Raw genomic sequence first — 17,702 nt, forward strand, 5'->3', positions numbered from 1 at the left:
AGAATACATGCTTTTCTAAGGTGTATACACATTACTTCCTGCTAAAGAGAAGAGTGGGAAAATTTGCATAGCACAGATCTAGGTAATTTTTGGTCCTCCCAGGGAGAGAATAAGTAAGATTTTACCATATTTCAGTTTGGCTCACTCTCAGGGCTGACAAGGATTTTTCTGTTTTGACACCAGGCCAGAAACGTTATGACTGGTAACATTGTTTTCACTTCTTAAAGTCCCTACTTGAAAGAGTACCCCCCCGCCCCCCACCCCCATTAGAACTGCAATTAACAAATTATCAGATTAAACTGAGACTTTGGACCTCCTCTCCTCCCTCAGAAATTGAATCAAAAGACTACTTGAAATGGTAACAAGGAACTATTACTGGCTTTTGTGTTGTTAATTTTTAGCTGATAAGTGCTGCCCTATTCATCAAGTGGTCTTTCATATGGTTTTGTTAAGAAGTGAAAACAATGCCAATAGAGAATTTCCTTTAGTTCATGCCTGTGGCATAGTTAGACAAGATCTAAAAGTTTCTCATGCCCATTACAAAAGTTCCTGTTATTTGCATATTTCATAAATGACCCATAGAATGATGTTTTTAGAGATGGGGATATAGTTGTAATAATAATGTATACCCTGAATCCTGAGATCCAGACAAGTTTTGTCTAATACCAGTGAATGTTGATGTCAATCAGCAACTTTTCTGGCCTTTTTACAATTGAGGAGTAAAATAGGAGGAAAAAAAATGGAGTGGGTAGAGGGGGAGACCCAAAGAAATGTTTGGCTTTAACCCCACCCAAAGGTCGGCTGATGCCTCTAGGATATGTTATAATTAGCTGGAGCCAACCCTGATCTCAGCTCATGAGAGATCTGTAACCATTTGGCTTCCATAGATGGCTTCAATTCAGCAAACATTTTCATAAGAAATAGTCCCTGTCTTCTAGGATAGTATAGTCTTATTGGGGAGAATCTAAATGGATAATTTCAACACCCCTGATTAGAACTGCAATTAAAGAGCACTCCTGGGTAGAACCAAGTCTTAGGAAGCAGGAGTTTAGAGGTTCTGTAACTTTGTATTTACGTCCTATTTCTTTCTTTAAAGCATTATGTACTTGTATCTTCATGGGCATTTATATAAATGCAATGACTTGTAATTATTATTGGCCACATTGATGTTAAGTTGGAAATATTTTTATTACCAGAAGAGAAACTAGTATCTGTTCCAGATAGAACCCCCTTGGTCCTTGGGCTGCAGTATTTTGGAGACCATTCTGAATAGTTGTCTTCAAGGTGTTTATGGTCAAGACAGACTTTATACTCATGAATCTTGAAGTGTTTTTTTTTCGATTATCCTTTTGTCTGTCCCTCCTCAAACCACAGAAGAACCATGAAACATGCTTTTGTTGTTCCCCTTACGAAGTATTGCCTGTAAAATCAAAATAGTTTTGAGTAAGCAGTTAAATTATAACTCTAGCAGTTTTTCTTTAAGGAATCTGTTTCCTTCTAAGTTATATGTGCCAGGCTATCCTCTAGTGCCCTCTAGGTTTTCTGATTATGATGCTGATCTGGTATTCTGGGAAATATCTGTCCAAATTATCCTGATCTCTGAACTCCTGCTATCGAGGTCAGTCACTTCACACAATACCACGATGACAGCTTTACCAAGCCAGATGCTTAGTCAGAGCTTTCCAAGACCCAGCTTTGGTTTTATCAGCAAAATCCATCCTTCCCACCCCCAATACACAACGCCAGTTTGAGGCTCCTCACTACCACAAAACAAAACAAAAAACAGCATCTGTGGGGTAGGGTTTTAGTTAACTGGTCTATCTGGCATTACTTTGCCCTCAAGGCAAGTTTTGTGTGTGAAGGACTGGTATACTACCTGTGGAGCTGGAGTTGCAAGTGAATGCTTTATATTGGACCCACCCTGAGAAAGCGAGTCTGCACAGAGTGGTTAAGATAGGGAGACTTAACCTATCTTAAGGCAGGAGGTTAAGCCATCCTCCTTCCTCAGTCTCCTGAGTAGCTGGGGACTACAGATGCATGCCACTCTGCCTGGCTGTTAGCAAACTTATTTTAGCATGCCTCTTTTCCTCAAATTCTCCTTAAGACCTGAACCTCATACTTTATTCATCCCATTATTCTTTACTGTTCCTTTTGGCAGGTAACTATAAATTATTTATTTATTTATTTATTTTTATTTATTTTCTTTTTTTGAGACAGAGTTTTGCTCTTGTTGCCCAGGCTGGAGTGCAATGGCACGATCTCGGCCCACCACAACCTCCACCTCCCGGGTTCAAGCAATTCTCCTGCCCCAGCCTCCCGAGTAGCTGGGATTACAGGCATGTGCCCGGCTAATTTTGTATTTTTAGTAGAGACGGGGTTTCTCCATGTTGGTCAAGCTGGTCTCGAACTCCCGACCTCAGGTGATCTGCCTGGCTCAGCCTCCCAAAGTGCCGGGATTACAGGCGTGAGCAACTGCACCCAGCCGGGTTCTTTATATTCATACACAGAGTATATGCACAGAAAATAAGTCTGGAGAGGTTCAGTGTTAAGAAAAATCCAGAACTTGGAAATAAGGCAGAAGGATGACTAGATACCCTTTCATTGTCCTATTGGAGCATCATCTAACAGGCTCACCCAAGGATTATTAAACTCTCTAGAACATGGTTCTCAAAGTCTACTCCCCAAACCATCAGCATCACTTAAGAACTTGTTAGAAATGCCACTTCTCAGGCCCCACCCAAGACCTACTAAATAGGAAACTCAGAGGTGAGACCCAGCAATCTGTTTTAACAAGTCCTCCAGCTGCTTCTGATACAGCTAGTTTGAGAACTACCCTAGAGCAATGTACCTTTTTTTAACTTACTATTTATTATTAGTTAGGTCTTAGGCTTTGTGAAGTTACATGTTAATTGTAGATTTTTGCCTGTAAAAGATACAGATCATTTCTGTCAAATAGGAAAGATTAACCCAAAGGTTACAGTTTTACTGTCCCATGGATGTTAACTAGTTTTGTCCTTAACTTAGCAAACTTCTTTAAGAAATGGGGGGGTTTGCTGTATATTGCCTAGGCTAGACTGCAACTCCTGGGCTCCAGTGATCCTCCATTCCCAGCCTCCCAAATATGACCACAGGCACATACCATCACGCCTAGCTAATTTTTAAATATTTTGTAGAGACAGGATCTTACTGTGTTGCCCAAGCTGGTCTGGAACTCCTGGCCTCAAGCCATCCTCCCGCCTCAGTCTCCAGAGTAGCTGGGGACTACAGGTGCATGCAACTGTGCCTGGCTGTTAGCAAACTTATTTTAGCATGGCTCTTTTCCTCAAATTCTCCTTTGAATTAGCATTACTTCCTGCTTGCTCCCTTATTAATAAGTTAAATATATCCTAACACATGTTTACTCTATATATGTATGAAAGACATGTTTCTATTTTTTTAAAAAAACTATACTTTGAAAACAGCAATGAAAATAGCCATTTTCCATGGGGTAGAAAGGGTTCTGACTTTTTCTTTTAAAAGTTCTATCTTGTTTATTTTATTTGAAAGTGTTTTAAAGCACTTTCATTTTCTTAAAGAAATAAAAATAAGTAAGTCAGTTTCTCCCCCAAAAGTCTGAAGTGTGTAAGACTAGAGTAACAGTTCTATTTGTTGAGAATGTAAGTGATATTGAGAAAATGGTAGGATTTTATACCTGCTTCTCGTCTTGTGACATTTGGCTTATTATTGCCTAAGACACCTGTACTCAGAGCCAACAGTGTAGTATGCAGATCAGGGACCAAAAGGCTTTGTGAGCCATATAGAGCTCCTTTAGGAAGCCTTGAAGTGTCTTTTTTTTTTTTAAATAGGGACTCATCTGAACCTAAACTTCCAGGGACAAGGGATGAACTCTTCTTTCATTAAATAACCCTTTAGGTTGGATTTCTTGATTACTCGGAACATGGAATTTGCCTTTTTTTTTTTTTTTTTCTTTTTTAGTTTTCAGGAGGCATCTAGAACAGTACCTGGCTCAGTGTAAGCATTATGCATTAGCTTCAACTACCATTATTCATCTGTAAAATGAGGCTAGTAATAATACTTGCATTTTAAGGTTATAATGATTAAATTAGATAATAAATACAAAATTTGTAGCACTCAGTAGTTAGCACATAATAGGCCATCAAACAGTATTATTTATAACACCTTAACAATAAACTAATACTAAAAAATGATAATAGCATGGAGATATAAAAATATTTTTTAGGCCAGGCACAGTAGCTCATGCCTGTAATCCCAGCACTTAAGGGGGCCAAGACAGGCGGATCACCTGAGGTTGGGAGTTCGAGACCAGCCTGACCAACATGGAGAAACTCCGTCTTTACTAAAAATACGAAATTAGCCACTTGGTGGTGCATGCCTGTAATTCCAGCTACTCGGGAGGCTGAGGCAGGAGAATCCATTGAAACCGGGAGGCAGAGGCTGCGGTGAGCCGAGATCACGCCATTTCACTCCAGCCTGGGCAACAAGAGCAAAACTCCGTCTCAAAAAATATATGCATACATTTTTAAATCATGCATAAAATACAGGCTTCCCCAGTTAAAACAGGTGATTGTTTTATCTTGTTATCAAATAGTTGAGCTGCTCTATTTAGTCCTGGGTTCTGTGTAAATAGAAACTACAATTGTGGGAAAGTGGCATAGAAATCAAACTAGGATTTGGAACTGCTTTACTGTTTAACCAGCTTCTTTGCAAAGGTAAACAAGAATGCCGTGTAATTCTGCCACTTTCACATGTGAAATTTTCTTCTGATTTCATAGGAACCTTGGGAAACAGCTGAACCGATTAGCAGTTTTAGGGAATGTTAGTTCTGTCCTATAGGGTGTCTATCTGATTATCCAGTTTGCCACAGCTGCCTTTTGGGCTCATGTCTTGTTTTGAAATTTGTTCCATTGATCATATCTGCTGTGTGATTTAGGAGGCCTTTGATGTGTTTGGGGAATGAAGCCCATGAGGATGACTCCTGGCTCTAGGGGAAGAGGCTCAAGTAACATGTTCTTCTACGCTTGATGTGGGCACATTTGGTCCTGTCGTGCTTGATGGGAACTCAATGGGAACGACACCCTTCCTTTCTTCACTTTTGTGCAGTAATGGCACTTAGACTGAATTTAGAAGCCCAGTGGCTTCATTATTTTGAAGGCAGGCCAAGAAATGTCCTAATGAGTATAAAACCTTCATTTTATAAGTGTTCTTGCAGGAGAAGTATTTATTTCATCATATGTCACCATAGTGATTATGTGCCTTTTTAACTATCGAATGTCAGCTATTCCGAGCGTACTCCATGTTGTTCAAGATTTCCAGTTACTCCGGTGCTAGCGTGGCAGATATGTGTTTTAATAAAAATGTATTAAACCTATGTGCTATAACTGTAGCTGCTGTTTGGAATGAATTACATGCACATAGGGGCAGTTCTTCAAAGTCAGGACTTGACATTGTATCTACGACTACTCCATATAAAACTTATTGTTGGCCTGGCGCGGTGGCTCATGCCTGTAATCCCTGCACTTTGGGAGGCCGAGGCAGGTGGATCACCTGAGGCCAGGAGTTCGAGACCAGCCTGGCCAACATGGTGAAACCTCGTCTCTACTAATAATACAAAAATTAGCCAAGTGTGGTGGCACACACCTCTAATCCCAGCTACTTGGGAGGCTGAGCCAGGAGAATCGCTTGAACCTGGGAGGTGGAAGTTGCAGTGAGCCGAGATCGTGCCATTGCACTCCAGCCTAGGTGAAAAGAGCAAAACTCTGCCTCTAAAAAAAAAAAAAAAGTTATTGTTAATAATGTATGGCCGTGGGCTTTTTTGTTTGTTTGTTTGTTTTTCGTATTTTTTGTTTTTTCTTTGAGATGGAGTTTCGCTCTTGTTGCCCAGGCTGGAGTGCAACGGTGCAATCTTGGCTCACTGCAACCTCTGCCTCGCAGGTTCAAGCGTTTCTCCTGCCTCAGCCTCCCAAGAAGCTGGGATTACAGGTGTGCACCACCATGCCCGGCTAATTTTTTGTATTTTCAGTAGAGACGGGGCTTCACCATGTTGGTCAGGCTGGTCTGGAACTCCTGACCTTAGGTGATCCACCCGTCTTGGCCTCCCAAAGTGCTAGATAGGTGTGAGCCACCACACCTGGCCGGCCGTGTGTTTTTAAAGAAAGTTTATAGGTACTCTTTTTTTTTTTTTTGGAGACGGAGTCTCGCTCTGCCACCCAGGCTGGAGTGCAGTGGTGTGATCTTGGCTCAATGCAAGCTCTGCCTCCCGGGTTCACACCATTCTCCTGCCTCAGCCTCCCGAGTAGCTGGGACTACAAGGCACCCACCACCACACCCAAGCTAATTTTTTGTATTTTTCACCATGTTAGCCAGGATGGTCTCGATCTCCTGACCTTGTGATCTGCCCGCCTCGGCCCCCCAAAGTGCTGGGATTACAGGCGTGAGCCACCGTGCCTGGCTTAGGCACTCTTTAAATGGCTTGCTTTTCCTGGAACTTAAAAAAAAATGAATAAAGTTATGTAATTTGAATATGGCTTTTCATGTTTTTCTTGAAATTCAAGTAGAGACTTATTGTTTGTTTTCCAGAACTCCACTTTGGCTAAAGAGAATGCTGTTCTTTGATATAGAAATTACCAAAGTTGTGGTTCACGCCTGTAATCCTAGCACTTTGGGAGGCCGAGGCAGGCAGATTGCTTGAGTCCAGGAGTTTGAGACGAGCCTACACAACATGGTGAAATGCTGTCTCTACTAAAATTACAAAAAACTAGCCTGCCGTGGTGGCACGTGCCTGTAGTCCCAGCCACTTGGGAGGCTGAGGTGTGAGAATCACCTGAGCTCGAGAAGTCGGAGTTGCAGTGAGCTGAGATCGATCACGCCACTGCACTCCAGACTCTAGCCTGGACAACCGGAGTGAGACCCTGTCTCAAAAAGAAAAAGAAATTGCCAAAATTCATGGATCCCCATCATCTCTGACCTCACCATGTGTACTGGTGCACGGTCTGGGCTCACTGCAACCTCCACCTCCCAGGTTCAAGCAATTCTTGAACCTGGGACCACAGGCACACGCCACCACACCTGGCTAATTTTTGTATTTTTAGTAGAGACATGGTTTTGCCATGTTGCCCAGGCTGGTTTCAAACGCCTGGCCTCAAGTCATCCACCCGCCTTGACCTCCCAAAGTGCTAGGATTACAGGCTTGAGCCACCACACCCCACCTGATCTCACCATAAATTCATTTGATTTATAGATTTTGCTTTAAGATCATCGAGAGGGAATTAAGGACCATCTGCTTTAAACAAATTCAAAGTATGAAATATGAGCCAGGCATTTTGGTATACTCCTGTAGTCCCAGCTACTCGGGAGGCTGAGGCAAGAGGATTGCTTGAACTCAGGAGTTAAAGACCAGACTGGGCAGCATAGCAAGACCCCATCTCAAAATATATATACATATACACACACACATATGTATGAAATATGTAGATTTTTAGAAATAATGGAAGTAGGAGTTCCTTATAAAGGCTTCACAATATCAATTCTTAAAGTAGCAATAATTTAAAAGGATCCAATTTGCAATAAATATGCCAAATATTATGTGGGCACTCAGGGTCACATAAAATTTGATATGCCTGGGCCAGGCACGGTGGCTCATGCCTGTAATCCCAGCATTTGGGAGGCGAAGGCGGGTGGATCACGAGGTCAGGAGATCAAGACCATCCTGGCTAACACGGTGAAACCCTGCCTCTACTAAAAATACAACAACAACAAAAATTAGCTTGAGCATGGTGGGGGGTGCCTGTAGTCCCAGCTACTCGGGAGGCTGAGGCAGGAGAATCCCTTGAACCTGGGAGGCGGAGCTTGTAGTGAGCCGAGATCGCGCCACTGCACTCCAGCCTGGGCAACAGAGTGAGACGCATCTCAAAAAAAAAAAAAATTGATATACCTGTGTCCTTGACTTCTGGTTGCTGAACTCACTGTATAAAAGCTGTATGTTGATCTCTGCCCCATCATTTGTTCTTGTATGGTAAGTTTTTTTCCAGTTCACCCACAAATTTAGGTGGGGGTATACAATTGATTTAACTTTCCCCTACTTAGTTGAGATAATTAAGATGCTGAAATTAAGTTGAGGTATTTAAGATGCTCCTATTCTTTGTGACATAAAACAGGCCGTGGAGATGAGATAAATTCTAGATGGAGGAGTTCTCCTACTTCGTGGGATAAAAAGTAGAGGGAAAGATTTTGCCTTTCTAAAAGGTCAAGATATCTGAGGCGTCGTTTTGGAAAGCCCTTACCTAAGATAATCCTAGAGGATCTCTTATACTGATTTATCATTATCACTGGCCTCAGCTTACCTTTCCCTGGAGAGTTCAGAGAATAAGTAAATGGTCCTATATTAGAGGTAGAGTGTGTCCCAGAGCCTTGTAGAGAAAAAGAGGTTCTAAGAATAGCCTTCTGTTTAATTTACTTCTCTCTGACTAGATCTTTGGCTTTACCGGATTAAGATTTAAGAAAGAACTTCTTCTGCTTCGAAACACTAGACCTTTTAAGGCATCAGACTTGTTTGTGGCAACTATTCAGAAGGAATGTATCTGTATGCATGAAGTGCAGCATGATATATTCCGACTTTAAAGCTCATTCTTTTAAGGTGAGGTGGCTCATGCCTGTAATTCCAGCACTTTGGGAGGTGGCAGAGGTGGGAGAATCACTTGAGGCCAGGAGTTTAAGACTAGTCTGTGCAACATAGAGAAACCCCCATCTCTACCAAAAAAAAAAAAAAAAAAAATTAGCTGGATGTAGTGGCCTGTGACTATAGTCTTAGCTGCTTAGGAGGCTGAGGTAGAAAGATCCCTTGCACCCAGGAGGTCAGAAGTGCAGTGAGCCATGATCAGTCACACCACTGCACTCCAGCCTAGGTGCCAGAGTGAGACCTCGTCTCAAAAAAATAAAATTAAAAATTAAAATCCAGAATAAATGGATTAGAATCTTGGCTCTTCACTTATTGGTTCTATGACCTTGGACAAGTTATTTAAAGAGTTGTGCCCTCAGGTTTCTTATCTGTAAAATAGGAGTAAAACTTGGAATTTTAGAAGGATTAAATTAATTAATACATGCAAAGCACTTAAAAAGCTGCATAGTAATTGGGCCAGGCGCGGTGGCTCACACCTGTAATCCTAGCACTTTGGGAGGCCGAGGCTAGTGGATTGCCTGAGCTGAGGAGTTTGAGACCAGCCTGGGCAACACGGTGAAACCCCGTCTCTACTAAAATACAAAAAATTAGCCGGGCGTGGCAGTATGCACCTGTAATCCCAGCTACTTGGGAGGCTGAGACAGGAGAATCGTTTGAACCTGGGAGGCAGAGGTTGCAGTGAGCCGAGATCGTGCCATTACACTCCAGCCTGGGTGACAGAGCGAGATTCTGTCTCAAAAAAAAAGCTGCATAGTACATAATAGATGTAGATGCTCAATAAATATTAGTCATTACCATCAGTAGCAGTAGTAAGAGTTATAGTAACAATAATTGTCATTTCTCTTGGAGTTAAGTTATTCATCTATCCCTGCTACTTTCCCATAATCCCCAAACATAGGCACACTGTTGACAAAGTTAAAACCTTTTTCTAAAATACTGCTATTCAATAGAACTTTCTGCAATGATAGAAATGTCCTACATCTGTGCTCTTCAGTTTGATAACCACGGGCAACATGTGGCCAATGGTGACTTTGTTGGGCAGTACAGATCTAAAGTGTAGTCTTTCCTCTAGTTTCATTATGTTTTATGCTATATTTTATGAATACTTTAAAAAATTCTATGAATATGTCCCACCTTAAAAGGTGTATATTCTTTCTTTTTTTTTTTTTTTTGGAGACAGAGTCTTGCTCTTTCACCCAGGCCAGAGTGCAGTGGCTCAATCTCAGCTCACTGCAACCTCCGCCTCCTAGTTCCAAGCAATTCTTGTGCCTCAGCCTCCTGAGTAGCTGGAATTACAGGCGTGGGCTACCATGCCTGGCTAATTTTTTAATATTTTTAGTAGAGACAGGATCTCACCATGTTGGCCAGACTGGTCTCAAACTCCTGACCTTAAGTGATCTGCCTGCCTTGGCCTCCCAAAGTGCCAGGATCACAGGTGTGAGCCACTGTGCCTGGCAAGAGGTATATATTCTTATACTGCATTTATAATTTCTTTAAGCCCAGTATCTCAAATCCAAATCCACATTCTAGTCTAGAGAGTTTACATTACTACTTTGCTGAAGCCTGTGATGTGTTTATTTGTTTTTTCTTTTTTCTAACTGTTTCATAGTACTGATGATTTCCAAGTTAGAGGCAAGAACTTGGAAGCTTTGTCTGGTATTTCAACAAATTAAATTATTTTAGAGCAATAGTTGTGTTTTAACTAGACCATTATATTACTTAGGCTTTCTAATTGGGCTAGGAGATAGATCCCCTTGGGGAGGTAAACGTTTTTGACCAGGAACAGTAAGGCTATATGAAAGACAACAGCCTCCTTAGTCACTATTCTTTGTGGGATTTGAGGGTAGAGAATACCTCAGCACTTTCAGATTGATGTGATAACTCTTCCTAGAGAAGATTTCTGGCTGGGTGAGGTGGGTAATGCCTATAATCCCAGCACTTTGGGAGGCTGAGGTGGGAGGATCGCTTGAGGCCAGGAGTTCGTGGCCAGCCTGAGCAACATAGCAAGACCTGATCACAACAAAAAAGTTTTAAAAATTAGCTGGATATGGTATTACATGCCTGTAATCTCTGCTACTCGAGAGGCTGAGGCAAGAGGATTGCTTCAGCCTGAGGAAGTCGAGGCTGCAGTGAGCCATGATTGCATCACTGCACTCTAGCCTGGGTGACAAAGCTAGACCCTGTCTCAAGATTAATAAATAAATAAAGACTCATTTCTACAGTCAGTTCCTGTGGTCTGGATTAGTGTTGGTTTTATTTAGGAACGTATTCAAAATAGTTGGACACGGACAGGCACAGTGGCTCACACCTGTAATCCTAACACTTTGAAAGGCCAAGGCGGCAGGATTGCTTGAACCCATGAGTTTGAGACCAGCCTGGGCAATGCAGGGAGACCCCATCACTACAAAAAATTTAAAAATTAGTTGGGCGTGGTGGTGCTTGCCTGTATTCCTAGCTATTTGGGAGGTTAAAGTGGGAGGATCCCTTGAGCCCAGGAAGTCGAGGCTGCAGTGAGCCGTAATTGTGCCACTGCACGCCAGCCTGAGCAACAGCAAGACCCTGTCTCAAAAAAAAAAGGAAAAAGAAATGAAAAATAGCTGATGCCACATGGTGTTCTTAGATGCTCACCCTGTACTCTTCAGGACTGATGCCTTCTCAGTAAATCGTATTGTTCCCCTAAGTGAGATCACAAGAAAGACAGTCCTCTGCTCTACCTTCTCAACCTTGAGACTTTGTAAGTGACACCATTAAAGCGATCTGAGCAGGGCTTTTCAAACAGTGTTCCCGTAACGTGCTACTGAAAGAGGAAGCAAAGCTCTCCACCTAGATTGGAGCATCTCAACTGCTGTCAGGTTAATGTAGTGTTGGGATTTCTTCTGCTTAAGATATCCTTTGAAAAATGAGTCCTGCAGCTTTAACCAAAAAGAAAAAAAAAAAAAAAAAAGGGTTTTTTAAAAAAAAGTATTCTCGGCCAGGCATGGTGGCTCACACCTGTAATCCCAGCACTTTGGGAGGCCAAGGCGGGTAGATCACCTGAGGTCAGGAGTTTGAAACCAGCCTGGCCAACATGGTGAAACCCCGTCTCAACTAAAAATGCAACAGTTAGCTGGGCATGATAGCAGATGCCTGTAATCCCAGCTACTCAGGAGGCTAAGGCAGGAAAATCACTTGAACCCAGGAGGCGGAGGTTGCAGTGAGCCGAGATCGCATCATTGCACTCCAGCCTGGGTGGCAAAGCGAGACTCCGTCTCCAAAGGAAAAAAAAAAAAAAGTATTCTGATATTTACTGACACCTGGATATTGGGACAAGTTACTTTGGTCTTGAGGAAACTAAAGGTGACATATAGAGTAAGGGATGGGGAGAAATAGCAATTGTTATTTCAAAGATAATAGATTTTGAAAAATTATGCTCCTGTAAGACATTTGTTAACTCTAAAGTTTTCCAGCATGCGCCAAACTTTGTTTTTTTCAGAATTTGGTCAGTGTAGCCCAGAGCTCCAGTCTAGGTGGTGTTTGGTGTAAGACTCATGGTTTCATTTGGAATTCCTTCACACCAATCCTTGAAAGTCTGCCCCATTTGTGCTAGGCTGAGGCTGTCTGGTTATGTGAAGCCCATAGCTAGGGGCCTATGTTAAAATTTGACTCACAGGACAAATAAGAACTGCATCCTGCCTCCTTTTCTTGCCTGTGTTTTGTAACGAGTTATTTTTAAGTTGCATCCAGACATCCAGCCTCTATGTATACTTCTCCCTGGTCCTCTACATTCTTTCTTTTCTTTGTGACCTCTGTTAAGTTTGTTAAAGGGATGGGAAGGGGTGCTCACTTGTTAAGCACTTTCTATGTGCCAGGCATTATGTTAGGTGCTTTGAATATACTATTTAATACTCAAAACAGCCTTATGAGATAGGTACTCTCATCCCTAATTTTAGGTGAGCAAATTATAAACATGAGAGAGGCTAAGTAACTTTCCTGTAACTCATATTTCTCTGTTAATAATAAAAGACGTGTGAATTAGTGATGATTTTCTCTCAGACTCAAACCCAGTTTTCTTTCCACCTTTCCTCTACACTTTGTAGTATTAGTTCCCCTTTTGTTACTCTTCCAGGGAAAGGTCATCTATGGATAGCCTAACTACGGATTGTTGTGAGATCCTGAATGCTAACCATGGTGTTACTGACTTTCCCTAGGGTCCTATCCTTCCCCCAAAGCTGGAGCAACTCTCGTCGTGTACAAGGACTTGCTAGTGCTGTTTGGTGGCTGGACGCGGCCAAGCCCTTATCCCCTACACCAGCCAGAGAGATTCTTTGATGAAATACACACTTACTCACCCTCTAAAAATTGGTAAGTCACAAAGATAAACTCTTTAAATCTGGAAGAAAAGGCCTTATATCAGTGGATTCTTTGTTTTTTGTGTCAAGAGTCCCTTTGAGAATTAGATGGAAAGCTGTGGACTCTTTTCCCAGGAGGGGAAAAATGTACATATACACAGATTTTACCAACAATTTCAGAGAGTTTACAGGACTTCCTTAGAACCCTGCGTTTAGAACCCTTATTCTAAAGAGAAAAAATAGAAGAGATTTATTCCTCTTTCAAAAAAAATGAATGAGCCAGTTGAAGAACAGCGAGCCCTTCAGCTTTGGCTGCTAACACTTCAGGAGTGTTGTAGATCCAGATGATTCCTTACTCCTAACTGTGTCTCCAAGACTTACTCTGAATTGTTTTTCAAACATATATTTCTTAATGACAGCAACTGCTGTTTCTTGTAATGGAATACTTAGTACATGGCGCTTGTTAGCTGTTACTGATCAGGACCATAGGGAAAGGTAGCAGGTGGCAGGTGGTGCTCTGTCAGCAAACCAGGCCAAAGAAGCCATGATCTTGTCTCTTGTCATCATTTTCTCATCTCTCTCCCTCCAGACCATTTATATTCAGAACTTGAAAGAAGATAACTTTAAGCAAACTTGTAGGAAAGGCATAAATACATTATGCCACCCTCTACTTATTATCCCAACAAATCTCTGCTGAAGGTGATAGGATTATCATGTTAAATGGATGCCTACTTACTATTTTTACATAAAGTGTGTGGTGCTTACTTCTTGGCTTCCTCCTGTCTTTTTACATTAGGTGGAACTGCATTGTGACAACCCATGGGCCACCTCCCATGGCTGGCCACTCCTCCTGTGTGATAGATGATAAAATGATTGTCTTTGGTGGCTCTTTAGGATCCCGGCAAATGTAAGTACATTTGGTTTGCTCCATATGAGCCTGAAGGTAAATACTCCTGGGAATAACACGTTTAAAAGTGAATTAGGGACCAGGTGCCTAATTGACACCTGTAATCCCAGCATTTTGGGAGGCCAAGGTGGGTGGATCACCCGAGGTCAGGAGTTCGTGACCAGCATGGCGAACATGGCGAAGCCCCATCTCTACTAAAAATACAAAAATTAGCCTGGCATGATGGCACACACCTGTAGTACCAGTTACTTGGGAGACTAAGGAAGGAGAATCGCTTGAACCTGGGAAGTGGCGATTGCAGTGAGCCAAGATCGCGTATTGCATTCCAGCCTGGGCAAAAGATCGAGACTCTTAAGAGAAAAAAAAAGGTAGATTAGGGTCAGTATTCCTGAGCATGGCTCTAATTATCTCATCCTAGCATTCTGTTCTTTAATCCCTTAATCACAGACCAATAAATTGAAAAATTTGCTCTATAAAATCATAGTTAACATAGAATCTCTTTGACACATGGTTCTATTCAGTAGGATCAAATTCTGATGGAACCTCCACCTTGCCTGCTGTGCTGTGCCTGCAGAAGGCCAACTTTCGAGAAACATAGTGCTTTTACTTATTCTACTTTATTACCCAGCTCTTGCCCTTTTGGGCTTTAGAGGAGAAGAGGGGGAGATTGACAGGACAAGTGGAAATGGTGGGCCCTCCAAATGTGATAGGTTGGTTGAGCCACATGTAAAGGGCATGAAAAGAAAGAAAGAAGGAAAGAAAAGAAAAAAACAAATGGGATGGGTTGTGGATTGGGTAGGAGCAGGAAAACTGTGTCAGGCGTGACACTTCTGTGAGGTCATTGTCCCTACCTCCTGTCCTGTCTACTTCTGGCCATACTGGACAGCTCAAGCCATAGTCAGGAACCAGAGCATTCCATCTGTATCACTGATTCAGCGGTAGCAGCAGTTGTGGTCATTCCCCCTGTGCTCTGAAGTGGAAGTTGATGAGCTGTCAGCAGCAAGACTATCCCACACCTGTCCTCCCTTAGGGCATTTCCATCTTCATATTTTAAAACAGTTATGGAGAGAGATTATAGGAGCTACTCTCCCAATGAGAGAGTTTAGGATTTCAGATGTTGGAACTATTATTCCTGTGTTTTTGTGGGTGAATCAATGACCTTAAGTGACCATAAAAGAGAGACTGCCATCCAGAAGTCTGTCCTCGTCACATTGGTCCCTTGAGGGTTAGAGATGCCAGTCTGTCCTTGATAAAACTGCAGCTTTCATTAGTCATTGTGAAATTACTTTTTGTAGCCAGAATCGATAAAGCTTTTAACTCCTGGACAATGATGAAGCTGCCTTTTGAATCGTTTTTTCTCTTCTTTGTGGTTTCTGCTTTTGAAAACTATAGCTTGACCAGTGTCTATTTCCTGCTGTCACCAATTAACTATTTTTTTAATCATCTGCTTTTACTTCAGTTAATAGATGGTTTAAAAAAATCACCTCATCAGGTACTAGTGTCTGGCCACAGACGTGGCTCAGATGAGGCCTTGTGGAAAGAGCAGAGGGAAGGTCTCAGGATGACTGCTAGGGAAAGTAGGGGAAGAAAGATACAACGTAAGTGCTAAGTAGGAGCATAACACTTTGCTGCGCATCTTTATAAAGGTCCCTTCATTTTATATCAGCTCCTCAGAGAGTAGTAACAGTATTTTCATTTTAGAGATAAAGTCAGAGTTAGAGAAAATTAAGTGACTTGTTCAGGCTACAGAGCTGGGATTCAGCAACATGGTCTCTTTCTGGTTCAGAAGCCCCTGAACTCTGAGTAGGGCATCTCTAAAACCTGCTCCAGCCCACACAGTCTGTGAAAGTGAAAATGGTGCAAGTTTGCCAGATGGGCACAGGCATGTGGAACTCCCCAGCCGCCATTATGGTCCCTGGGAGCTCCTAACTACCTTTATCCTTCTGTCCTTAATTCACAGGAGCAATGATGTCTGGGTCCTTGACCTTGAGCAGTGGGCGTGGTCCAAGCCGAACATCTCCGGCCCCAGTCCTCATCCTCGAGGTGGCCAATCTCAGGTGCTCAGGAATTAAAATAACTATTCAGCAAACACTGTAGCATCTTTCAGTTAGGACGGGAGAGGGAGGAGGGAGTCAGGTAAGATGCCAATATGCACTAAGCCAAAGAAAATGTATCATTCTTTTTTACTGGTATTTATTTTTCAACTTCTAATGGGTCATATTATTTATAGTGGTTTTATATTATGCTCCTCCCCAAAACATTTACTTTGCTGTGTCATTTCTCAAGAGAATCCTGCATTTTATTTGGTTGACATTCATGTTAATATTTGATCAACAAAGAATGTATCCTTTCAGGTGAATTATCAGTAATTTGTTCACAGGGATCAGAATTGACATGTTTTTAGGAGAATGGAGAGGTTATGGTAACTAGAACATTCCCATTTGGGAGCTAGGTAGGCTATTCTCATATACCAGTGAAGTATAGAAAGTCAGAAACCTGTGTCTTTGTAGGTTTATTTTCAATGTCTTCCCCTCCTCAGATTGTCATAGATGATGCAACTATCTTAATCCTCGGAGGGTGTGGCGGTCCCAATGCTGTGAGTATTGCTTCTGTGGCATTCCCATGTGCATGCTGCTAAGTGTTCAAAACCTGTTTCCCCTGTCTTCTTTTCTAGGAGTATACAAGACTATTTCCATGGCATTTTATTTTAAGGAATGCTTTTTGGGTATAGCCTTTGTATTTTCTGGCCTTTGTTTCTGCTCTTTTTTAGGGTTGGGGGGGGATCCTTTTAATCATAGATATTTGTCTCTTGAATATTCATATCTATATTCTTCCTATTCCTATTTCCTTTTGAGGCTATAAAGTTTACTGCTATCATATTTTCAAAGGGGAGAGGGCAGTGGAACAAAAAAGCAGGTTGATAACTGTCAGAGTTCACACAGAATTTAAGAAAGCAGATTCAAAAAGTTGTGGATATGTATTATTTATCCTCTCCTTCAATCCCCAATACATACACATAAAATTATGGGCAAGTGTCAGAACCACTCACAGTTGATTCATGGGTCACAAGCACAATTCCATGTGCTAAGCCAGTGGTAATATATGAATGAATGAAAGCATAAGTGGATGCATGCACAACTGAATAATTAACTGAGGATTTTGCTGTCCTTCTGAAGAGTCCACATCCTTTCAAGACCAGACAGGACAGCTTTGAGACTGCAACTCTGTGTGTGTGTGTTTTGGAACGCATATCACACCTGAGTCTTGTTATTGGTTTTTTTCTCTTACAGCTATTCAAGGATGCTTGGTTGTTGCACATGCATTCTGGTCCTTGGGCCTGGCAGCCACTCAAGGTAGAAAACGAAGAGCATGGGGCCCCAGAACTGTGGTGCCATCCAGCTTGCCGGGTAAGCAGGGAGCTGACAGGCTAGCAGGAGGACAGGTCCTAAATTGTGGAAAACCACATTACTTTGTCAGGTTACAAAGAAATTTGTACAAAAATAGAAAACACCTTGGTGTCACAAAAGAGGTGAACATTAGCCATAGCTCCTTTGGCATTTCTCACTAAATGGGAAAATGTATAGGGGCCCTACTCATTCAGTAAGTCCCAACTTTAAGCATCTGTTTGTCTGTGAAACTTTCCCTTCTCCTTCTAACAAAAACTGATTGTTCCCTTTTCCCCACCCCTTCTCTACACATATCTCTAATGATAGCATATGTCACACAAAGCAGTGTTTGTTCCCATGTCTGACTTCTAGCCTAGAGGGCAGAC

At 42.0% G+C, this 17,702-nt stretch overlaps 1 protein-coding gene across 1 annotated transcript in view; it reads left to right on the forward strand.

The window, feature by feature from the left end:
- FBXO42 (F-box protein 42) overlaps window positions 1–17,702 on the forward strand; it is a 107,875-nt gene that overhangs the window by 85,117 nt on the left and 5,056 nt on the right. Inside the window, exons 5-9 of the mRNA XM_054436448.2 lie at window positions 12,883–13,036; window positions 13,820–13,930; window positions 15,891–15,987; window positions 16,470–16,526; window positions 17,221–17,337. Coding sequence (XP_054292423.1) covers window positions 12,883–13,036; window positions 13,820–13,930; window positions 15,891–15,987; window positions 16,470–16,526; window positions 17,221–17,337 — 536 coding nt within the window. The remainder of the gene's footprint in view (window positions 1–12,882; window positions 13,037–13,819; window positions 13,931–15,890; window positions 15,988–16,469; window positions 16,527–17,220; window positions 17,338–17,702) is intronic.

Source organism: Pongo pygmaeus, chromosome 1 (genome assembly GCF_028885625.2).
Source record: "Pongo pygmaeus isolate AG05252 chromosome 1, NHGRI_mPonPyg2-v2.0_pri, whole genome shotgun sequence".
Taxonomy (NCBI): Eukaryota; Metazoa; Chordata; class Mammalia; order Primates; family Hominidae; genus Pongo; species Pongo pygmaeus.